Source organism: Hemiscyllium ocellatum, chromosome 10, assembly GCF_020745735.1.
Source record: "Hemiscyllium ocellatum isolate sHemOce1 chromosome 10, sHemOce1.pat.X.cur, whole genome shotgun sequence".
NCBI lineage: Eukaryota > Metazoa > Chordata > Chondrichthyes > Orectolobiformes > Hemiscylliidae > Hemiscyllium > Hemiscyllium ocellatum.
The window spans coordinates 23,646,742-23,672,072 of NC_083410.1; the positions used below are offsets into that span (position 1 = coordinate 23,646,742).

Consider the following 25,331-nt stretch of genomic DNA (forward strand, 5'->3'; position numbering starts at 1 on the left):
TCATGTACAGGAATCCATTTAATGAAGATTTTAGCTGTTTTAGATGTGGCATTAAGTGTGTGAATTTGATGTACGCTGGGTTGAAGTTTGGTGTGCATCACCACATATCGGATATTTTTAGATTAGACATGCTTCCAAATAATAATTTTGTATATTTTATTCTTAGATTGAAATATGAACATTGTATTTTCCCCGAGGTAGGTCACCTTTTCACCAATTAGATTTCTCACTTTCTGTAAACATTGATGGGAGTGTGACACAGTCTCAAGAGAAATGGCACAAACAGCAGCAAGTGGCCATTCACGTTGCTGCTCAGGTGTTTTGTTGACCTCCTGCCCCAGTTACTGGAGAAGAGTGAGAGTCACTCTAGTTTGTTCTCAAACTATTTTAATTTATTATTCTATTCTTGTGGAAGAATAGAAGACAACATTTGTGCTTCTGCAAGGCCAGGAATTACACCAAAGCACATTTACCTGATTATGTCACCTGCCCTTAATTACAGGACTTCCACTTTTCTCTCTGTCCTTAAAAATGTGAGTTTGTGTAGGAAACTGACACAACCTGTCATGATTACACCATGTGACAGAATGACGTCAGTCTGAGAGACCTGGGAGACGTCTAGCATGAGCAGCAGATAGAAGTGCTATGCAACCTGTATATAGTTTGCAGCAATGCAGTAAACTTTAGATTAGATTACTTACAGTGTGGAAACATGCCCTTCGGCCCATCAAGTCCACACTGACACACTGAAGAGCAACCCACCATGACCCATTCCCCTATCCTAATACTATGGGCAATTTAGCATAGCCAATTCACCTGACCTTCACATTTTTGGACTGTGGGAGAAAACCGGAACACCCGGAGGAAACCCACGCAGACACAGGGAGAATGTGAAAACTCCACACAGCGAGTCGCCTGAGGCGGGAATTTAACCCAGGTCTCTGGCCCTGTGGGGCAGCAGTGCTAACCACTGTGCCACCGTGCCGCCCACATACAGAGTATGTTTACTCTGCCCAATTATTGTGGTCTCTAGTAGTTTCAAAGCAGTGGATTGCCCATATCCCAACAAACAGCAACTATGCGCAGCAGTAAAAGGTGCAGTTTTCGACCACCCAGGAATGAGCACAGAAGTACTTCGTTAAAAGGCACAGCACAACAAAAAGAGCAGTGACAAATTATGTCCCTATGCAGGTTGTAATTTCTTTCCTCCTTTCCTCCATTATTGAATTGTGATTACAATGGAGACTATGCTGTTTCAGGAGAATTGCTGAGCTATAACCTGAAGACCACACCCATGAATTTCCCACTGTGGAACTCCGCTTTTTATGTGACTTATATGCTGGAGGGAAAGGAATAGCTGACAGCTCTTTCAACCCTGAAAAACAAACTTGCAGTACTGAGGAAAACCTAATCACCATGGAACCAACCATTCTGCTGTTGTTAGAAAAACTTGCAAGATCTTTCCCTGGAGCTCTGTCAGACGAAGCTGCACTTCAATGATGAATTACATAAAATGTATCACAGAGAAATTGTCTTAGGTGCCCAGCCAGTCCATACTGGTATTCATGCACCACATGAGCATTCTTCATCCAAGCCTATCAGCATATCTTTTTATTATTTTGTTATCTTTGTGTAGCATACCCGTGAGTCCATCTTTTAGAGGAGCTCTGTTTACTGTGGGTTTCAGATCTGCAGGTCTGCAGCACCGTCAGTTTTATCATGTACAGATAATGCTAATGGCACTCAAACTCCATGCTCATTCCAGTGAAGCGTGTAGGGGCTTTTGTTACATCAGCCAATTGGCAAGTCACCGTTGTCCTGTTAAGCACGGCAGCTCAACTTATAGAGATTAGAGCCATAAGGTAGAGAAATGTACAGCATGGAAACAGACCCTTCAGTCCAACTTGTCCATACCGACCAGATATCCCAACCTAATCTTGTCCCATTTGCCATTTTCCCTCTAAACGCTTCCTACTTATATATCCATCCATATGCCTTTTAAATGCTGCAATTGTACCAGCCTCCACCACTTCCTCTAGCAGCTCATTCCTTACACGCATCACCCTCTCGAGAAAATGTTGCCTGTTAGGTCCCTTTTATATTTTTCTCCTCTCGCCCTAAACCTATGCCCTATAGTTCTCAACTCTCCCACCCCAGGGAAAAGACCTTGTCTATCTATCCAATCTATGCCCATCATGACCTCTATAAGGTCACCCCTCAGCCTGCGACGCTCCAGGGAAAACAGCCCAGCCTGTTCAGCCTCTCCCTATAGCTCAGATCTTCCAACCCTGGCAACATCCTTGTAAATCTTTTCTGAAACCTTTCAAGTTTCACAACATCTTTCCGATAGGAAGGAGACCAGAATTGCACGAAACATTCTAACAGTGGCCTAACCAATGTCCTGTACAGCCACAACATGACCTCCCAACTCCCGTACTCAATATTCTGACCAATAAAGGAAAGCGTACCAAACACTTTCTTCACCATCCTATCTACCTGCGACTCCACTTTCAAGGAGCTATGAACCTGCACTCCAAGGTCACTTTATTCAGTAACACACACCCTAGGACCTTACTATTAAGTATATAAGTCCTGCTAAGATTTACTTTCCCAAAATGCAGCACCTCGCATTTATCTGAATTAAACTCCATCTGCCACTTCTCAGCCCATTGGCCCATCTGGTCCAGATCCTGTTGTAATGTGAGGTAACTCTCTTCACTGTCCACTACACCTCAAATTTTGGTGTCATCTGCAAACTTACTAACTGTACCTCTTATGCTTGCATCCAAAACATTTATGTAAATGACAAAAAGTAGAGGACCCAGCACCGATCCTTGTGGCACTCCACTGGTCACAGGCCTCCAGTCTGAAAAACAACCATCCACCACTACCCTCTGTCTTCTACCTTTGAGCCAGTTCTGTATCCAAATGGCTAGTTCTCCCTGTATTCCATGTGATCTAATCTTGCTAATCAGTCTCCCATGGGGAACCTTGTCAAATGCTTTACTGAAGTCCATATAGATCACATCTACTGCTCTGCCCTCATCAATCTTCTTTGTTACTTCTTCAAAAAACTCAATCAAGTTTGTGAGACATGATTTCGCACACACAAAGCCATGTTGACTATACCTAATCAGTCCTTGCTTTTCCAAATACATGTACATCCGGTCCCTCAGGATTCCCTCAAATAACTTGCCCACCACCAAGGTCAGGCTCACCGGTCTGTAGTTCCCTGGTTTGTTTTTACCACCCTTCTTAAACAGTGGCACCACGTTTGCCAACCTCCAGTGTTCCGGCACCACACCTGTGACTATCGATGATACAAATATCTCAGCAAGAGGTCCAGCAATCACTTCTCTAGCTTCCCATAGAGTTCTTGGGTACACCTGATCAAGTCCCGGGGATTTATCCACCTTTAGCCGTTTCAAGGCATCCAGCACTTCCTGCTCTGTAATATGGACATTTTGCAAGATGTCACCATTTATTTCCTTACAGTCGATATCTTCCATATCCTTTTCCACAGTAAATACTGATGCAATATATTTATTTGGTATCACCCCCATTTTCTGTGGCTCCACACAAAAGCCGCCTTGCTGATCTTTGAAGGACCCTATTCTCTCCCTAGTTACCCTTTTTCCTTAATATATTTCTAAAAACCCTTTGGATTCTCCTTAATTGTATTTGACAATGCTATCTCATGTCCCCTTTTTGCCCTCCTGATTTCCCTCTTAAGTACATTCCTACTTTTTTTATACTCTTCTAAGGATTCACTCGATCTTTCCTGTCTATAACTGACATATGCTTCCTTTTTCTTAACCAAACCCTCAATTTCTTTACTCATCAGCATTCCCTATACCTCCCAGCCTTCCCTTTCACCCTGACAGGAATATACTTTTTCTGGATTCTTGTTATCTCATTTCTGAAGGCTTCCCATTTCCCATCTGCCTCCAAGGTCTTCAAACCTTTTGATTTACTAGATTTTCCAGGGCTACTGATCGCACCCACTGCAGCATTGCACTCATAAATGAGAATTGTATGCCCTTAACACAAGCTTGGGCATGGGAGGATGGGTGATAAAATTGGTGGAATTCCTGGGATGCCAATTAATGGACTCTTAAGCATCTTTTCCAAGGTTGGACCTGTTGCCATGTGCGAGTGCACCCAATAAAACTTTCTGGGCTCCCTGTGAGCTCAGGGATGGGGTTTCTCATAATCAGGCATTCTGTGTCATACAATAGACTCACACTTTTGCAAGGGCTACTGCTGCTGGAAGACCCCATCTCCACTAACATATTAGTTCTGCTATAGGTTCACTGATGCCATGCCCTAAATGCTTTTATTCCAGGCCTCCATGCAGACTACTGGGCCCAGGCCCAATTGGCACATTCTGATTTGGAGATAGGATATCCCATATGAAGCCATGATTTCAGGTAACTAATTGCCTGGATAGTACAAAATTTGGTTGTGACTTCCAGGGCTGAGGGAGGTGAGTTTCTCTTGACTTTCTGATTGTTGACCTTTCAATGTTAATCTTCATGTTTATATGTACCACGGAGTCTGCAATTCACGACGTATCTGGTTAGTTTCCAATGATAGGCCCAATTTACTTGCACATGAATTCTCAATGTTCCAGGAGCTACCATGGTGTTTCCTTATGTCACACAGTCCATCATCCCAACTTGATTGCAACAGTAGAGATAAGAAACAAAATGGCTGCTGGGTAGTAAGGTGACTCTTGTGACTCCTTCTCATAGGATCATCAATGCAACAGAAAAGCAGTGAAATAAAACATGCCGACAGACATGGATCAGAATTGGGTAAACCTCAAAAGTCGTCTTTGGTGCCTGTATAATATTTAGGCTGCATTACATTGTGTGACAACACTTTTGCTCAAAGTATGTAGTATGTTGTATTTTTGCGGTTTTGGAAACAGGGAAAAGAATTGATGGCAAAGTGTAGTTGATGTCCTGAAGTTTTGATGATGCCACTGTCAATGTTCTAGTCCTGATCCGTGAAGAATAGGGAAGCATGTATGTTGCTAATAACACTTGAGAAAACCTTCAGTTGTGCATTTTCAAAGATCAGTTACTTGGAAATCCCATGGATTCACTTAATTATCTCATGAGGTTCTCCAATCTGGTACATCCAATTCTATTTCTGATGGAGGGTTTAAGTGTTGCCATGATCTGTGACTTTTATTTCTCACTATTTCATGTTCACTGCAAAATACTGAATCAAGTTTGACTTCCCTGTTATAACACTGCCGGTCAAGGACAAGATATTGCCTAAGAAGCCACCTCCCATTTTTGAAAAATCTTTTGATATGTTTCATGGTGAATTCACAAGTTTTGTACTTGTGATAGGGATTGTTATTGATATAGGGATTGCTCTGGTGTCAGAAGATACAAAATCTATTTTGTTTTATTTCTGCATGTGGGAATTGACTTGTCCTGAGAAGTCTTCCTAATGCCAGTCTGCTTGCATGCTTTGTTTTTGATTGTTTTATGCTTCATCTGACCCTGAAGACTTGGTGTATCTTTTAATCAATTCCTCCAGACCTAGTAATTGGCCTTTTGATTGCAGTTTTCAAGCTGCAATGAAGTCCTGTGTGCGCGGGAATTGATTTGTTTCTCTGATGATTGTTTAATACCTGATTGTATTTGTATTCTTTGGAGAAACCCAACTGGATGGACTGTTCCATACTCTCAAATACCTATTTTAACATAACAGTATGATAGAAGAGAAAGAGTCATGAGAAGTCCTATAGCACCAACAAAATATTGGAACCTCTGCTGTATGAATGCAGGACCATGTACAGAATTGTGAGAGTTTGTTATTTAAGAGTCACATTAGAAATCACATTGATTAGAAATAATGGAAGCTTCTAAGAACCATGAGCAGAATTGCAGGAAAGTTAGATTTCTTTGTATTTGATGAAGTACCATACAAAATAAAGCCTTTTTTTGCCTCTCTGTTATCATTTTGAATTAAATTCAATTTTATTCTAACTATCTAAGTTTTATTGCACTAACCTGCTACATACCTATGTAATCCTGCCTCATTAGGAAAGCAAACTTCCATGTGCACTGGCCATGTGAAAAGATATTATGGGGCTTTGGTTACATTTGTTTTGTGGTAATGTTTTCCCTTTTCTTTCATCTCAGAATTCAAATGTTTTGTCAGCAAAAGATTACAGAAAAACTTAAGATAAAAAAGGCATTTCTAATTTTAATTAATCAATTCCAACAATTCATCATTCCCAACAATTCTATTCTCTAGCCTGGTCATGTAGACTAACTGTGGAAAGAACATTCAATTTTGTCTGGATGTAACTTATTGCATTATAGCTATCATTTGCAAGATAGACATTGTTATGAAGACTGTTGGGAGACCTGAGGATATAGATTTCCACCTTGCAAGATGTTAAGATGTTCTGCCTTATCCTTCCCAAGGCCTTCTGACATCATCAGATTGGATGCAACTTAATGCCAATCTTCTACATTAACCAATCTTCTACAGAACCATTACCAACAAATACATAACCAATTTATCTTTTTATGTGCTTTAATAGCTTATTATAGGATGTGTAGTGTTATTAAGGGTAAGATATTTTTCTTATAGGCGAGAAATGGGAGTTCAAATCCAACAATGACTGAAAGTTTTAATTGACTGAGAAATAAAACCTGGCATTATCAGCATAAACATCCAAGTGGATCTCCAGTCTTCTGGCAAGGAAATCTATTCAACTGCTTCTGCCTCAGTGTGACTCCAATGGCACACTAGTGTGGTTGACTTTTGTTTGTGCTCTGAAATTGCCTGAGAATCCTCTTAGATGTGGCAACAAGGGATGGTGATTAATGCTGACCTTGTCAATGATGCTCTTATCCAAAGAATTAATAAATTAGATATGTACTTCATTAATGTGCATTGAGGCTCAACAGATGACAGCACTTTAGGATTTAACATTAAGGTCAACCTTATTGCTCCTCTGTACTGGTGCCAGTGCCCAATTCTCTCCCACATTTAGATGACCAAAGTGAACATAGTATCCATGTTAAATTCTGACCGCAGCATTGCACAGTTGCTGTGTGATATCCATTGATTTGTACACTGGCAGATTTAGCACCTTTGTTTCAGAAATACGTTTGTTTTGTTAACTGCAGAAAAGACAGTCAGTTGAATTGTCAGTTGCTGCAACAGAGAGGTATTGTGCTTTATTTGATTCACTATCCTGAACATTATCATCATTTACTAACAGACAGCTCAAGGTGGAGGCCATCGGACCCTCTTGTATGGACATGCAGTGTTGCTCAGGCACTCCTATAGTGGAATGGTAAGAATGACTCATTTACTGTTTTTATTTACCTCATTCACATCAAAGATCCTATTATGGTGATCTAATTTTTCCATTCTTACAAAATGTAGCTAAGTAAGTTTGTTGAGCCCATTTGCAGGGCATTGCCTGGTCAGGATGCTCTAATGCACTAATGTGATGAAACCTTGACTACTTGATATATCCATTGGCATTCGTTGTAGCAGTCAATATTCATATGTTGACCAGCAATGTAATAAGAATTCATTTCAAACCTCATTAAATGTTTTGGTTTACTGAACATGGAAAACTAAAGCATGTTTGCCAAAACCTAATTTGCAATAACCAACTTAAATGGACTTTAAATTCCTTTGAAGCGATCATCTGTTTACTACTGTTTTCTCAGTTAGATTATCACAAGTCTGATTTTAACCTGCTGTTGTTCTGCATTTTCTTTCCAAGTATCTCTGTTGTTTGTCCACCTCTCGATCCTCAACAGACAAACTAGCCTTTGATGTTGGATTACAAGAAGATACAACAGGTATGTTGTGAGGGATGGGTTATCCTTTCCGTTGTTTTCATCTCTTTCATTGTCAGGTTCAAGAATTCACCATCTTTATTTCAGAATGGCTTACTTGGGTAACACAACAAATATTTATATATCCATGATAGATAGATGTGGTAATTGTGAACCATTGATTAAATAAGAAAGGTGCTAAGAGAAATGGAAGCAAAATGAGCAGGGATCAATAAAAAAAATTGGATACCATACAGACTTTATCCTAAATTAGCTCTGGCAATTCAATAGCTTCGCACACCATTTAGCTACTGGAGTAGATGTAGTCATAAGATGATAGTCAACCATTTTATAATAGACCGTTCAATGAAAAAAACCCCAAAAATAAAGGTTGTAGAGTAGTTTAAAATTTTGGAGTCTTTTTAAAAATAAAGCAGCATACATTTTATATTTGCAAGGAATAAAAATTGGATCTGAAATAAGAATAGGAATTAGCATATTGCATTAAGAGGCAATTGTATTTGCTTCAAGAGTCTAGTTAATTAGCAAAAATGGCAAGTTAACATCATTTTAGTCTAAAATTCAGTTTATATGTATTTCTATAAATTTACAGTTATACTGGCAATATTTACGTGAGAAATAGACACTGTACGTTATAAAGATACAGAAACTATTTCAGACTACTTCAGATTTGTTCTTTGTACAGGGGAGGCTTGTTGGTGGACTATACACCCAGCCTCTAAACAACGTTCAGAAGGGGAAAAAGTACGGGTAGGAGATGACCTTATCTTAGTCAGCATTTCCTCAGAACGATACCTGGTGAGTAGTACGTTGCAAATTTCCTGTCCGAATTATTGTAACCAAGCATTCTCTGATTTATTTTCTGCTAATGGAATATATATGTATTAATTCATCAAAACCATAAAGCTCACACATTTCCCTTCATTTCTGAAAGCAAACCATTTGCATTGTTCACTTTATTTTAAGTCTCTACCTGGATATATAGGAATTCTGATGTATTTACAAACTGTACGGTACTTCGAAACTTTGAAAAAACTGTGCTTCCAATGCCACTGGTAGTTAAGCTCATGATTAACTGAGCTATATTATCGTTCTGCACTGTTAGTTGATCATTGTGGGCCAGTTATACATTTGGCCTCAGAAACTCCAGGTTAAAGGTGAAAAAATTATTTAGTGTTCCCACTCCTGTTAATATCCAGTGGGTCTTGCCAGCTGTCAATGTATGTGGTATTAGGTAAAGACTTTGAGGCTTGCCTTTGAAGTGACTTATATAGGGCAGCCTGCACTTGAAGGATTCCTTTTGCCCGAAACATCGATTTTCCTGCTCCTCGGATGCTGCCTGATCAGCTGTGCTTTTCCAGCACCACTCTAATCTTGACTCTAATCTCCAGCATGTACAGTACCCACTTCTGCACTTGAAGAATGGCCAATGATGTGAGGATCCCAAGAGTGACTGATACATTTAAAAATACACACTAGTTGACTGGAGAAGGAGTGAATAGGGATTTGCAGAGGCAGAAGGGGATTACCAAACGTAGGACCAAAGCTGCTGAAATGTTTTGGGCAGTTAATTTGTTATCATGGCCAGAATACTATACATAGTGGAGAGTGGTAGGTTCCATTTTCATTTTATTTTAATAGAAGCTAGATTTCAGTCTGCTAGCTAAATGCGAAATCAATGCAACATGTTATTCCCTGCTACTGAGTAACCCCGTTATTCTTGATCAGCATTGATCCCATTTTTAATGCATTGTCTGGCTCAATCACAGTGTAATCTGTTCTTTATTACTTTTAACAATGCAGTCATATTTACTTTCTTATGGAGCTCGAATACATATGAGGCTGTATGGAACCTCAATCCCACTTCTGTTCAGACAAAATGAAGAAGGCATTGACTAAATAAACAAGTTAAACTATCTTACTCTTTGGGGGGTTGGTGTGGACTTGTTGGGCCAAATGGCCTGTTTCCACACTGTAGGGAATCTATGGTAACTGCTATGATGATTTTGCTGCACAAATGATTGTATTTATCTTATTCAAATGCTTATTCATTGCATGGTAACAATAAGATCTGGAAGCAGATTTGAATCCTGTAATATTTACACTGTTGAATATTGTAAAAGCAGTTATAAAACCTCAGTATTCTGTTAAAATGTATTTAAGTGTGACCAGGCAGTCAGCAGCTGGTGCTGAACTGATTTTGCTCTTTTGCAGCATTTGTCATATGGCTGTAGCAGTTTACATGTTGATGCCGCATTCCAACAAACTCTCTGGAGTGTTGCTCCAATTTGCTCTGGAAGTGAAGTAGCACAAGGTAAGATTGTTTGAGCACCCCTGCAGTAATACTGCTGCAGTTTTGCTTTTAGCTTTATACTTTGTCAAAGCACTTTGCATGCACATCGCAGGAGTAAATAACTTCACTCATCTAAGAATTTCAGAGAGCTAATTTCTATATTTTTTTTTGTTACCCACCTTGTGATCCTTTTAAATCTTCTGCTACTTTAATTCTCCTTTTCAAGCTTTGCCTCACACAATGTAAACATTCTAGCAAGAGACCAATTCCACTGACTGTGTACATCTTTATAACTCAACTGAGTATTCAAAGGTGCGTGGTGTCAGCTTTAAGCTGTGATTCCCCACATTGTTTTCACCACAAGGAAATGTAACAACATTCAGGCACTCATCTGCTTCAGGAAACTATGGGGAGGAACTTAAACAGAAGACGAGATAGTCCCATGTCCGACAGCACATTCATGCAGTTATGAGTCAAGGGCTTAATTTAAATGTGGTCTGATAGTGAACTGTTGGTGAAGTCTCAGCTGAAAATGCCCCAGTTTTCTGTCAGATCTGAAATTATAGTGTGCAGTCCTAGTTCCCAGCCCTGCTGCGTTTTTACCATCCCTCCCAAGACCTCCCCTTCACTAAGGATGAACAGTCAGTCCTCAGTAAAGGTCTCAGCTTCATCCCTCTATGCTCCCAGATCCATGAGTTCGACACGCATTGCGACATTGAACATTTCTTCCACCACCTCTGTCTCCAGGCTTACTTTTTCCATCAAGACCCCCGCCCACCATCCAAGGACTCCTTCCCACGCCTCCAACACACCCCGTCCACCTGGACATCCTGTGCTGACCTGTAACCTGCCCTCGATCTCTTTGTTTACAACTGCTACTGTGACATCGACCACCTCAAACTGTTCACCCCATCACCCACTCTAACCTCTCACCCTCGCAACATGCAACCCTCCACTCCTTCTGCCCCAACCCCAGTATCACCATCAAACCAGCAGACAAGGGGGTGCGGGGGGCACCACGGTAGGTTGCCACACTGATCTGTATATGGCTGAAGCCAGGTGCCAACTTGCAGATACCTCCTCTACTGCCCCCTCGACCATGACCTCACCTCTCAACATCAAACCACCATCTCCCAGACCATCCATAACCTCATCATCTCTGGGGATCTCCCATCTACAGCCTCCAATGGCATAGTCTGGGAACGCTGCACTGCCTGATTCTACCTCCTATCCAAAATTCACAACCTGACTGCCCCGGTCAACCCATTGTCTCAGCCTGCTCCTGTCCCACTGAACTCATTTATGCATATCTTGACATGCATATCTTCCTGCCCCCCTTAGTCCACGAGCCCTTCACCTACATTCAAGACACTACCCACACCCTTCACCTCCTCCAAGATTTTCATTTCCCTGGCTCCCAATGCCTTATCTTCACCATGGACATTGAGCCCCTGTATACATCTATTCACCATGACGAAGGTCTCCAAGCCTTCCATTTCTTCCTCTCACATCGAGCCAACAGTACCCTTCCACCAACACCCTCATCCATCTGGCTGAACTGGTCCTCACCCTCAACACCTTCTACTTCCAATCCTCCCACTTCCTCCAAACCAAAGGCATAGCCATGGGCACCCGCATGGAACAGTCCAACTTCCGCAGCTATGCTAGCACCATCACTCACTTTTCCCTCCGCGACATTGATGACTATAGTGATGCTTCCTCGTACTCCCACGAGGAACTTGAACTTCACAAACACCTTCCACCCTGACCTTAAGTTCACCTGGACCATCTCAGATATCTCCGTCCCCGTGCTGGAGCTCTCCATCTCCATTTCCAGTGGCCAACTAAACATGGACATTCAGTATAAACCCTCGACTCCCACAGCTTCCTAGATGACACCTCCTCCCACCTTGCCTCCTGCAAAAATGCTATCCCTTATTCCCAATTCCTCCACCTCCATTGCATCTGCTCGCAGGAGGATCAGTTCCACCACAGAACATCCCAGATGGCTTCCTTCATCACTGACCGCAATTTCCTCTCCTACTTGGTCAACGATGCCCTCCACGTCATCTCCTCCACTTCCCTTGAACTCCATCCGTCCGATCGCAACAAGGACAGAACCGCTCTGGTCCTCACCTTCCATCCCACTAACCTCTGGATACGTTGCAACATCCTCCACCATTTCTGCCACCAACAAACAGACCCCACCACCAGAGATATACCTCCCTCCCCACTGCTATCTGTATTTCGCAGAGGTCATTCCCTCTGTGACTCCTTTGTCAGGTCCACACCCCCCCCTCCAAACCCACCCTCCTCTCCTGGCATCTTCCCCTGTCACTGCAAGAAGTGCAAAACCTGCACCCGCACCTCCCCCCTTACCTCTGTCCAAGGCTCCAAAGGATCTGTATTCGACAGAGATTTATCTGAATTTCCATACATGTCATCTACTGTATCTGTTGCACCTGATGTGATCTACTGTACATTGGGGAGACAGGACGCCAACTTGCAGATCATTTCAGAGAACATCACCAGGACAACCAACCTGCACTAACCAATCCCACTGCCCTGTGACTGAACATTTCAACTCGCCCTCCCACTCTGCCAAGGATATGTAGGTCCTGGACCTCCTCCATCGCCAAACCTTAACCATCCGACACCTGGAGGAAGAACGCCTCATCATTTCACCAGTTTCCCCATTTCCCCTACTCCCACCTTATCCCAGTCCCAACCTTCCAACTCAGCACCACCCTCTAGAATGGTCCTACCTGCCCATCTTCCTTCCCACCTATCTACTCCACCCTCCTCTCTGACCTATCACCTTCACCCCCAACTTCATCTACCTATCGCATTCCCAGCTGCCTTCCCCCCAGCCCCACCCCCTCCCATTTATCTCTCAGCCCCCTTGGCCCACAAGCCTCATTCCTGATGAAAGGCTTATGCTCGAAAGATCGACACTCCTGCACTTTCGATGATGCCTGATCGGCTGTGCTTTTCCAGTGCCACACCCTTTGACTCTGATCTCCAGCATCTGCAGTCCTCACTTTCTCCTAGAATCCTGCAGACGTCTGAATGCATTGAGCTATAAATGAGACAGAATCCAGTGAGAGGTCTGGTGAGGCTCATCTTAACCTTGGCAGCATCTGGCTGCAGCTTTCACGTTTTTGCTGAGCAGTGAGTTGAGTTTCTTGCTAGGAAGCAGAGGGTCACAATTAAGGAGTATTATGGCTTCTAAAATGCCTTATTAATGCCATAACTTGTCTCGTTTACATTCAGCCTCCTAACGTATGAAACATACCAAACCGTCGAGACTTTGAGAATTCCCAATATGAAAGTTAGAGTGGGGGTACCTGATGCTTCCAGCTCAGTGCTTGCTCTGAAGGCTCTCCTTGTTGGATTCCAGGCACCAGACTCTCAGGGAAAACTCCATGGGTACCAGCCACATCCACACTGGCAATTTGACATGTGCCAGCCTCTATTACCGTCATGGCAAATCTCCAGTCCACCTACAAGAACCGTCTGTATTTCAATGCTGTAGCAAAGTCTGCACTGACATATATTACTGTAATGCTGCAGTGAGGACACTATGCACTCAGGGACATGCACTCAAACCATGGATTGGACCCGACCATATCTTCAGGTTGTTTGCTTGCAGTCAGGACATTCACTCACCTGAGCCTTCCTGGATGCTTACAGCATCCCTGTCTTGCATTATCTTTCCAGGTCTTTTCTTTTGGTGCTTTGCCGTCTAATCAAGGGATTCCTGGTTCATATTACTCCTCCCTTGTCTTGCAGTTTAGAGTAGACAATAAGCCAAAGAAGTTTGTCATGGTTGTCAGCTGGCCTCAGCCAAGTCAAGCGGGATAGCTATTGCTTGTGGCCATGGCACAGTAAGTCAAGGGAGGTTCCCGATACCTGACCGGGGGTTTGGACATGGTCAGTCAGCCAGTTAGGTCAGTCAGAGTCAGGATACTGTCTGCATAAGAGGTGAGGATTTAAATATTGGGCAGGCCACCCCAACCATCTTCAGTCTTTCTGCCCTATTGGGGGCTGTTTTCCCTCTGGAATGAGAAAGAGGGCGAGAATCAGGTATTAAGGAAGATGTAAGTGGATGATACAGCTTTTACTTTTGATGCAGGTGGGTGAGCGAGTGAATAGGCAGCGCAGAGTGTATCCTGGGTTGGCAGTGTCAGGAGTTGGGGTAGGAAGATGTAGGCAATCGTGAGAGTGGTAGAATGCGAGCTTTGGTGGAAGGTGGAGTGAGTGTGAAGTAGCAGAGAGAATGCGGTGTCACATATGCAGGCAGAGTGGGAAGGTCAATGGCCTTCTACTTAGATTGCTGTGCATTTCTTCAGGTGACTGAGATTACACTGCTGCCCATTGAAACCTCAAACCAGGCTGGAGTAGATTGGTAGCTTGACCCCCACGGAAGGTGTACACTCAGCTGTTAAAGGTGGCATGGGTACAAGGAATGTCTATTTTTCATCAGATATCCATTGAGTGGCCAGTTGTTCTGGAAACAGTGCATGGTAAGATGGTGATCAATGAGGGCACTATAGGGACAGGGTAGGTGGCTAATGAGACGTGTTTGTAAGATATGGTGAGAAATCCTGTTTGGCCTTGCTGTGAGAATCCCTCCAAAAAACTTGATGCAACTTTGACATAGCTTTAAAGAAGAAAATTCAGCTCAATGTTATTGAGTAAATTCAATGAGACCGAGCATCATGAATACAATCACAACTGAGGCCTCCTTTAAATATTGTAAGCAGTAGCCTATATATTGATAAACTAAGGAAGTGTAATCCAATATGTTTGAGTAGATTGAACCTTAAATGTTGATATACCAGGGTTCATTTCATACCACCTTCTTGACTTTTCCATGATGTGCTGCCAGAAATTGAAGCTTCATTTTAGTAGAGCAAAGTTTCTACCTTGGCATTCTTGGCTTTGTTTTATATTCAAGCACCAAAGAGGCAAGTTTATTTGTGAAATATAGCTGGCAGATTCCTTGAGGTATTTGTAGAGTATTTCCACATATGTTTGCTATGACCATTTATCTCAGTATTGGACAGAGAAACCTGAACACTAGCATTATTGTTCTTAAGTTCCACAATTTTAGAGTTGCTTTCCAAGGTATGCGAAGACTTAATGCAGATCCTATTATTCATCCCATATGTACAATGCAAATTAAGTTTAATTGATTTTGCATGGAATATCCAACATTTTCTGAGCTATTCACTCTGTGCTCTGTTGCTGCTGATGAACTTTGATTCTTCAAACTGTGGCCAGTAAGGTTTTTGAAGGAGGATATTGCTGCTTTATTTGATTTTCAAAGCAGTGGCTTCTACAGTTTCTTCTATTTGATATTGTTCTTTAAGGAAGGAAACTGCCATCTTTACCTGGTCTGGTCTACCTCTGGCTCCAGACCCACAACAATAAGGGATGGGCAATAAATGCTGACCTAGCCAGCGATGCCATCATCCCTTAAGTGAATTAAAAAGATTTTTTTTTAATATCGGAATGCTTTTGCAATGCCTTTAAGCCACTGTTGCAAGTCTACTTCCTAACTATATTGCTCAACTTTGGCATTCAGTGCTGTATGGTAATAGCTCTTGTGGTTTTGGAGGAGGAAGGAAAATTCAGGCAGAGGAGCAGGCGTGCTGTTGCCACAAGTACCAAACCCACACTTCGAATTAGCCCCAATGTGGCTTTCCATATCCACATGTATCTACTGGACATTTCTGAGGGAACTTATCTTTCTAGTTCCACTTTGTGAGTTGAGGGCATAGTGGTGTAATGCCATCTCTGAAGCCTGAGGTCTACCAAAGCCCAACACGCTTCTTGCATTGTGAAAGCCACTGTGACAAGTTCCTTTCAAGCCACTCTGGTGACATTTGCCACATTACGCAGAAATCAGTTTTCCAAATTTCCAAGCAGCTTGAGAAACCTTGTTTGCCAAACGGGAAACTTATGTCCAGTTCCCCACGGCAAAGAGGAACAGCAAGTTTTTACCTTCTCTTAATGTGCAGGGTCACAATGTTTTAGTTAGAAAACAGTGTGAATAATAACATCATGCAAATAGGTTATCAATATTCCATTGATATTAGAGCACACTCTCCCAGCAGTCTCGGTGCCTTTACCTTGTCCTGTGCATTGTGCCAGGAGTAGTTCAAAGATCAATGAGTTTGAATACCATTGACAAACCACTAAATCAAGGGTAACAGGCAATCTCATCTGATTAAAAACGACCAAAATAACTGGAATGCTGAAATAGTGGTCCAGTTGCCCATAAGGGTTAGGTGGACCCAATTCTACAAAGGTTTACAAATGATCAATATCAGTTATATATACAGTGAATCAAACTGCTTGAACGTGTTATTACACGTCTTAGCCCAGAGGCAGGCACGCTGTCACAGTATAACAAGAACCCTCCAATATGAGCTGTGTCTTGCAATGTTTTGCAACATTGAGAACTTTAGCAAAGCAAGAAAAGAAGTATAGAGAGGAAAATGAATCAGATTAAGCTAATATGCAGCCAGAAAGACATTCACATCAATCATTGAAAGAAAAACATCCACTTAAAAGTTTCATTTGTGAGACTATGTGAATATACCGATGGCCTCCTTTCAAACATACTACTTCATTAACAATGTTCAGCACATAATCATGATTACTTTTATTGCCATTCCAGTCTGCATCCTACAACTTTATTATGGCCCTTCAGATGATGGATTTTCAATTAAATTTCCAATCAATATGTGTGTGTGTGTGTGTGTGTGATACTACCATATTAATGGGAAGAACTTAGTATTTGTGATTTCACTTTCTCCCCATTCTTAATTTTTTAGGACTCGTCTTTATCTCCCTATCTATTAGTCCAAGTGTACCATGCTTTTACTGCTTGCTTGTGTTTGCTTTTTGCTTGAGAAACAGTATGCTATTTATCATATCTCACCTTGGGTTAATAATTTCTTACCTTCTGTTAGGATACCTAAAGGGAGGGGATGTGCTGAGGTTACTGCATGGACACATGGATGAATGTTTGACTGTGCCTTCAGGAGAACATGGAGAAGAACAGCGGAGGTAACTAAAGTGGCAAAACTAACCGTGGCACATGGGGTGCGCAGTGGGAGATCTATGTGGAGAACTGAAAGATCCTGACAGAGTTAGATTTATGTAATGCCACATGTTGTTTGCAAGGTTGTATCAACTCATCAAATAACTTAAGTAGCTGTGTTACACATTTATTTGTTCAAGAGGTTGATGTGCCATTATTTTGGCTACAATGAATGTGCTGTGTGAGGGTAGGCTGTTATTGTGTTTCTGAGATAAAGTGGCTTTAAATCTCAAAATAAAATTCTTTTGTTGTTCTGAAGAAGAGCCATATTGAACTCAAAATGTTGACTCTATTTCTCTCTCCCCTGATGCTATCAGGCTCATTGAGTTTCTCCAGCATCTTCTGTTTATATTTTACCTTAAATTGGCCATTTGGAGATTCACAATTCACACTGCAGGATGGATTTTACAGAGCCTGCTGGAGCAGACATGATGGCGGACGGGGTGCTGTGAGATTTGGGTATGAGTACCTGAATCCAATTCCTCTAATTGGGTAAACTATCCTCAATCGAGTCCTGGTAGGGCCTACAGTGTGAATCCCGTGCAAGGGTGGGTGAAGGGATTGCCAAACTAGCTTTTTAACTGAGTCACTTATTTGTAATTATGCTTGAGCCCAGTGAACGTTAGTGTTGAAGGGAAGATGATGTTACAGTGTCACTAGATTAGTAACACAGAAACCAAAATAATGCCATGGGGACCATATTTGAATTCTACAACAGCAGGTAGTGAACTTTGAATTTAAAAAAATACTCGAGGTCACTGGTGATACAGAAACTTAATAGGACCTTGACTGGCCTTTTAGAAATTCAGATAGGCATTTTGGAAAAGCAAATCAGAACAAAATTTATACATTTAATGGTAAGTTTCTCGGGAGAGTTGCTGAACAAAGAGATCTTGAAATGCAGGTTCATAGTTCGTTGAAAGTAGAGTCGTAGGTAGATAGAGTGAAGAAGGTGTTTGGTGTGCTTTTCTTTATTGGTCAGAGCATTGAGTATAGGAATTGGGAGGTCATGTTGTGGCTGTACAGGACATTGGTTAGGCCACTACTGGAATATTGCTTGCAATTCTGATCTTCTTCCTATAGGAAGGATGTTGTGAAATGTGACAGGATTCAGAAAAGACTTACAAGCATGTTGCCAGTTTTGGAGGATTTGAGCTATAGGGCAAGTCTGAATATGCTGGGGCTGTTTTCCCTAGAGCGTCAGAAGCTGAGGGGTGACCTTGTAGAATTTTGTAAAATCATGAGGGGCATGGATTGGATAAACAGACAAGATCTTTTTCCTGGGGTGGGGGAATCCAGAGCTATAGGGCATAGGTTCGGAGTGAGAGGGGAAAGATGGTGGAGGCTTGTACAATTGCAACATTTAAAAGGCATCTGGACGGGTATATGAATGGGATAGGGATTGGAGGGATATGGGCCAAGTACTGACAAGTGGGACGAGATTAGGTTGGGATGTCTTGTCAGCATGGATCGAGTTGGACCGAAGGGTCTATTTCCATGCTGTACTTCTCTATGACTATATATAAAAGGGACCTAAGAGACAACTTTTTCATGCAGAGGGTGGTGCGTGTCTGGAATTAGCTGCCAGAAGAAGTGGTGAGGCTGGTACAATTACAGAATTTAAAAGATATTTGAATCGGCATATGAATAGGAAGAATTTGGAGGGATATGGGCTAAGTGCTGACAGTCAGTCACTCTTTGCCTATTGAGGAGCCCGAGGGAAGTGGTTGGTTGGTTTTTGAAACCCATCCCTGCCCCTTCTCTTGCCCTGGCCTGTGAACCCTGTGCCACCTTTCAATGGTGACTCTTTGTGGTGATCTCCATTCCACCCATCACAATCACCAGGCCTCCCAAGATTCAGCATCATTCCCCTGGGTAGGCTTCAGAGTATTACTGGCAACTCTTAGTGATGCTCCTGGTATTGGAGAGCAGTCGGTCTGAATTTAACCAGTGGAAAAGATTCATGTTGCTGTGACTTAATTCCACCCTGTCGCTTTTCACCAATTGAATTTCCTAGCTGACTTGTATGTTAGAAGTAACGTGTCAATTTGCCAAATGTTGAAGATAGTGAGAGTGAGACAATAGTAGGTTTGAATATGTGAGGGTGAAAATTTTACCTTGGGTTTTCAAGGAACTGAGAATGAATGCAGGTTAATGAGCATCGGGATGATGCCTGAAGGGGGTTCGGTTCCAGATTTGGTACATATAGCTGAACTCTGAACGAGTTTAAGCTTATGGAGGTTAGGAACTGTTAAGGAAAAGGTTTAGAATAATCAAGTTTGAAGATAACAAAGACATAGATGAGACATTCAGTGATGGATGGACAATTACATGGGTGGAAGTGGACAATGTTTTCAAGGTGGAAGGGATAAAGAATCAAACACTTGCTTTTATATAAGAAGGGATGCTGAATTTTCAAACGGGGGGGGTCTGTAACAATCTGAGATGACATCTGAAGAGGGAAATTGAATCAGGGATGAATCATTGGATTGTGAGTCAACAGATTATGCATCTGGAAATAATGATGGTGGATTAAGGCATCCCATTGTGTAATTGGAGGAAATTATGACTGTATGAAACAGGAATTTGGGAAGGCAGTCTGACCACACAAAGTTGGATCAAGAAAGATCTAGCTTCGATATGTAACCTCCAACTTGACCCTGTGTCTTCAGCTGATACCAGCAAGGAGTGGCATATAGATGAAGAAGAGAAGCAAGGTTAGGAAGAGGTCGCTGCAGAACTCCAGAGGTAATGGTACAGGAGCTCGAAGAATATCCATCATGGATGATGCCCTGGAAATCACATACAGTTGGATTATGAAGGCAAGGCCTCATAGGAATATGGTGTAGCTAACTATACTAAAGGCTGCAGACCTGCAGAGTGGGAAGGATGAGAAGAGATAGTGCACTATGATCACAGTCATTAAAAAATGTAATTTGTAAATTTGATTAGAACCTTGTAGAGGCAGGCTCTGTAGAGATTAAGACATGGAGTTAAATAAAATATGAACACAAGTTTGGGAGGTGAATGTTACTTAGGCAAAAAGATAAAGTGATTGGAAATGTGGGTGGTAGTTTGCAAAGACAGAGGGGTCAACAATGAATAATTTGAAGAGAATGTGTCTTAGAAAAGGAAAGTCTGAATAGAATTTAGGTATTTTCTATTTAACCTGTTCGGAGTTGTGATTATATTGTGCCATAGAAGCCCTCTGAATAGCTTACCATCTGTGATATCAGATGTCATGGGTAGTAGAAAGGGAAATTGAGTGGTCAATTGTTTTGGTGGAAAAGTTCAATGGAACAGGTGATGGGTCTCACCAACATAGTGGTCTTGGAGAGAGCAAGAAGGGCAATTGGTCAGAGACTGCGGAAAGACTCAGGGAAATTGGTGTATTGCAAAGTTGATGAAGCCAGGAGGCACCTTTGGGCAAGTTTGGCTTTTTAAGTGAAGGGAAGCAGAACCATATCAAAGGCAGCTAAATTTATGGTTTCAAATTTTGCATATTAAATGCACACTTTATGCTATTTGAATGTTTTAAATCATATGTTCCAGGTTGCGGTCTCCATGAACAAGTTAAGGGCCTAACATTATGTTTTAAATACATGCTTGCCACCTTTTAATGTCAAGTTTGAGCATCCAGATACAAGTTGATGAGGCTAACTGGCAATTTAAAACTTAAGAAATGAGTCAGGGATAGATGTAATGCAGGGCTATTATCCGTTATCCCTGTATCCTTTTGTGTCTATTAGCCTGTAATCAAAAACTAGAGAAGAGAATCAAAACAGACAAGATTAAGTTAACTGAAAACTTCTTCCTGTTACTCACTGAAATTACCTGGGTTAGACATTGTTTTCCAGTCTCTGGATCGAGTATGTAATTTCATTATCTGGAGCAAAACCAATGGCGTCTGTCACAAAGTCACATTGTCACAATGTATATAATAGGTCACAATTGTTTTGATATTTTGCATGTGATGTGAAAATAGATGTAAAGCTGAGCAAATATTTGGGCAGGTTTTCACAAATTTAATCAATTTGTTTCGACACATAACATACATCCAGTAGGACTTGAATCTCTTGCCTCAAAGCTACATTGCCATTGCACCCCAAGAACCCTCCTGGTCACAATGTAGATATTTTCTAATCAACCTGTTCACAGGCTTTATTACACACCTCTGAAGCAGCTGCATCTTCTATCCAAGTCTCTTAGCCCAGAGGTGGAGGCATTACAACTGTGTCACAAAGTCACGTTGTCACAGTGTATATAATAGGTCACAATTGTTTTCAGATTTTGCATGTGATGTGAAAATAGATGTAAAACTGTGAGAAGAGAACAGGGGATCGGGAATACCAACATTATGTCAAAGCGAGAATCATTTGAAGTGAAGTAAATCAGAATCAAGTGGATCCATAAATCCTGTGGATTTCTTTACTCAATTAATTATTCAAATAGTTCCTGGATAATCCAGATTGTAAGCATTCTGAGGAGTTCACTGCAGCAGACCAATTACATTGCTAATTCACACTTTTACTTAAATGTTACGATTCAATTTCATCTGTTTTCCTGGCTTGCTCCTCTTCCTCGTTAACATATAATTATACAATGCATATCACCTTCTGTTATCAAAGGACTTCATGAACTCTTGATGAAGCATCAAGACAAGAATGATTAGTGTGTGTTTTGCCTTTTGAATTAAATAAGATTTACCATGAGGAATTTTTCAGGGAACTAACTAACATGCTTTAGGTTAATGCTGTTCTTGTTCAAACATTTCATCTTTGTGTGCGACAACACAACCTAGTCAGTAAGTTATTGCTAGGCAATAAAAACATACTAAGAATGTCTTGGTGAATTATAAAGTAAAATATAAAGATAAAAAAGTATCTATTTTAATGAGTTTGATTTAAATAGAATTTAAATAGATTTACATTGTGAAAATGTGTGGTTTGCTCAATATGTTACAAATCCAGGTGCGGTTATTTAACATACTGATCAAGTGTTCAGTGAATTGAGAACCCTCTGTGTTAAGAATCTTGAACTTAGTCTCATGGAGCTTTATCATATCTCATTGTACCTCCAGGCAGGCTGGCAGAGAATCACATCATTACATAACTGTGGGTTCCAATCAGTCAGCCTTCTCATGCCCAAATAGATGGTGTTTAGTAGCGTCATAGAGTCAAAGATGTACAGCATGGAAACAGACCCTTCGGTCCAACTTGTTCATGCCAACCCGATATCCCAACCCAATCTAGTCCCACCTGCCAGCCCCTGGTCCATATCCCTCCAAGCCCTTCCTATTCATATACCCATCCAGATGTCTTTTAAATGTTGCAATTGTATCAGCCTCCAACATTTCCTCTGGCAGCTCATTCCATACACGTACCACCCTCTGCATGAAAATGTTGCCCCTTAGGTCCCTTTTATATCTTTTCCCCTCTCACCCTGAACCTATGCCCTCTAGTTCTGGATTCTCCCACCTCAGGGAAAACAACCTTGTATACTTATCCTATCCATGCCCCTCATGATTTTATAAACCTCTATAAGGTCACCCCTCAGTCTCTGACACTCCAGGGAAATCAGCCTTAGCCTATTCAACCTCTCCCTGTAGCTCAAATCCTCCAACCCTGGCCAGGTCCTTGTAAGTCTTTTCTGAACCCTTTCAAGTTTCACAACATCTTTCCGATAGTAAGGAGTCCAGAATTGCACGCAATATTCCAACAGTGGCCTAACCAATGTCCTGTACAGCTGCAACACGACGTGACAACAGTACAGGCAGCATTATTGGACAGATTCTTCAGAGACCTGTATTGGCAGGGATGGATATAAGACCTGGAGGGAAATCCAGAAAGGTTGCTTTTGGATTGGTGGCAAAGGTTCCTGCTTACAGGGAATCTTCCTGGAAGTAGGTAAGTAATAGATGTTTCCCGATGAAGGACTTTTGCCTGAAATGTCAATTTTCCTGCTCTACGGATGCTGCCTGACCTGCCGTGCTTTTCCAGCACCATTCTAATCTTGACTCTAAGTAATGGATGTGGCTATCTGTTCAGCAGTGGCTGGGAATCTGTTATTTGCAATTGATAGGTCACTTGGGACAGGCCAGCTCTGCATGTGAAACCTAATAGGTCACCCCTAATAGGCAGGAGATGCAGCCTGCCAGTGGCAGACCAAGGAGAACACAGGTTTCCTTTGTGTATCCTCTTTCCCTCCGCCCTCTATTGCCCAAAGCCTGCAACAGCCACTCCCCCGCTCCCCCTGAAAGTTGTCCAGGCATCCCTTGTCACAAATAATTGGAACCTTCTGATGCCACCTGTTGCATAGCCCATCACTACTGCAGGGGCTGCTGACAGGACATTGCTTCCAGAGGTGGATCCTTATTGCTTGCCTTCAGTTAAATCATACAGGCAGATAGCAAGGCACTACCAGTAATATCAGGACCTGCCTTTGCTCCCAAACACGGAAAATCCTCAAAGGCAATAGTGAACAGTCTAGTGTCTTTGCTTTGATCCTGTCACCTCTGGCCATGAAATGAATGAACTGCTCCTCCACAGTTGGCAGTGTTGTTTACTCAAAGTTTTATATAGAATTGCATTGAATTTATGGCACAGAAGCAGGCCACTTAACTCAGCTGTTCTGTGCCCATTTTTATGCTCCACAAAAGCCTCTTCCCACCCTACCTCATGTAACCCTATCAACATGTCAACTTTTCCTTTCATCCTTCTGTGTTAATAGATCCCCTTAAATCGCTATTCAGTTCATCCATGTGGTAGCAGATTTCACTATCTATCAATCAAAATGCTCACCACGTAAGTTGAATAGTTTGAGGATTACTTCTTGTTCAGTGTGATCTCAGTCACTGGTGCTGAGGATTCTTCCACAGTGGATAAAGAAATGTTCTGCTTGTATGTGTGTGTCAGCAGCATCTAATATCATACTTTGAATTTGTCAGTACTATGTTTTCATTAAGTTGTGTTGCACTCAGTTATTTCAGTTGAAGCTTTGTTGGTTACCTCAAGTAGGGTGCACTTCTTGTTGGCTATCTAATTGCTTGTGTTTTCTTGCAAACCTCACAAGTTTTTGCAGTCTGAACTCTCATCAGTGTTGATGGCAATGCAAGCCATTTCTGCAATCCAGCATCTGCTGACAGTATGAATCATTTTTCTTATGCCAACATGATTAGCATCATTGGATTCTGACTTCTACTAGGTTCCATCTAGGTTATGGGGAACCCTATAATTTATTTTATTGTTTGCCCATTGACTGAGAGTTCCATAGTAGCTTTCCCTTAACCAATGTTCCTTGACCAGTTTTCTGTGACTGGCTGTTTCTTGACCTGTGCTTTCTTGACTTTAACTAATTTTACTTCTTCTCCCATTTGAAGAATATTCGAGACAAAATATGCACTCATTATCGAGAGCACAATTCTTGATTGTGAGGCATATATAGTTCTCTACTATCTGACACCCTTCATGTTGCAGAGATGTTATAGCATGACTTGCCATTCTCTTGCTAAAATGCTATGTCTGGCTCACTGAAGTTCCGTACTTTGAGTTTTCTTCTGTTATAGCCTCTTTTATCTCATTGACCTCTTTGCGAGGTAACTGTTTACTTCTTGTGTTTCTATGACCGTGACATGCATCAGCACTTTTTCTGAAAGTAAACTAATGTGTTATGTATAAAGCACTCTGTTTTAGGAGGTGGGTACCGACCATGCCTATGTGGACTCCTTGCACGACAGTATTGACAATATCTGTCTTGCTGTCTGTATTGGTTCTTAGGTGTATCTTTTGGGAGTTTATATCATAAGAACTGAATGGATTCTTCTGAATTTTTGTGAGATGTTTGATCTCCTCTTAGCACTAATCTGCTGTGCTTTCATAGTTTACCTTCATTTACCATCTCAATGTTTGTCTCTAAAGTCATTCTTCTTTTGACTTTAATAAATATGACAAAGGTTATCAACAATCCCAATAACAATTCTGTTCCTTATACATTTACGTTTACATAGTCATATTTTCCACTAACCTGTAGATATCATTGACAAAATTATCTATGTTTTACCCTCGATGCCAAAATA

At 41.6% G+C, this 25,331-nt stretch overlaps 1 protein-coding gene across 1 annotated transcript in view; it reads left to right on the forward strand.

Moving 5' to 3' along the window:
* ryr2a (ryanodine receptor 2a (cardiac)) overlaps window positions 1-25,331 on the forward strand; it is a 551,531-nt gene that overhangs the window by 78,294 nt on the left and 447,906 nt on the right. Inside the window, exons 5-9 of the mRNA XM_060830792.1 lie at window positions 7,259-7,333; window positions 7,775-7,853; window positions 8,536-8,648; window positions 10,065-10,164; window positions 17,127-17,223. Coding sequence (XP_060686775.1) covers window positions 7,259-7,333; window positions 7,775-7,853; window positions 8,536-8,648; window positions 10,065-10,164; window positions 17,127-17,223 — 464 coding nt within the window. The remainder of the gene's footprint in view (window positions 1-7,258; window positions 7,334-7,774; window positions 7,854-8,535; window positions 8,649-10,064; window positions 10,165-17,126; window positions 17,224-25,331) is intronic.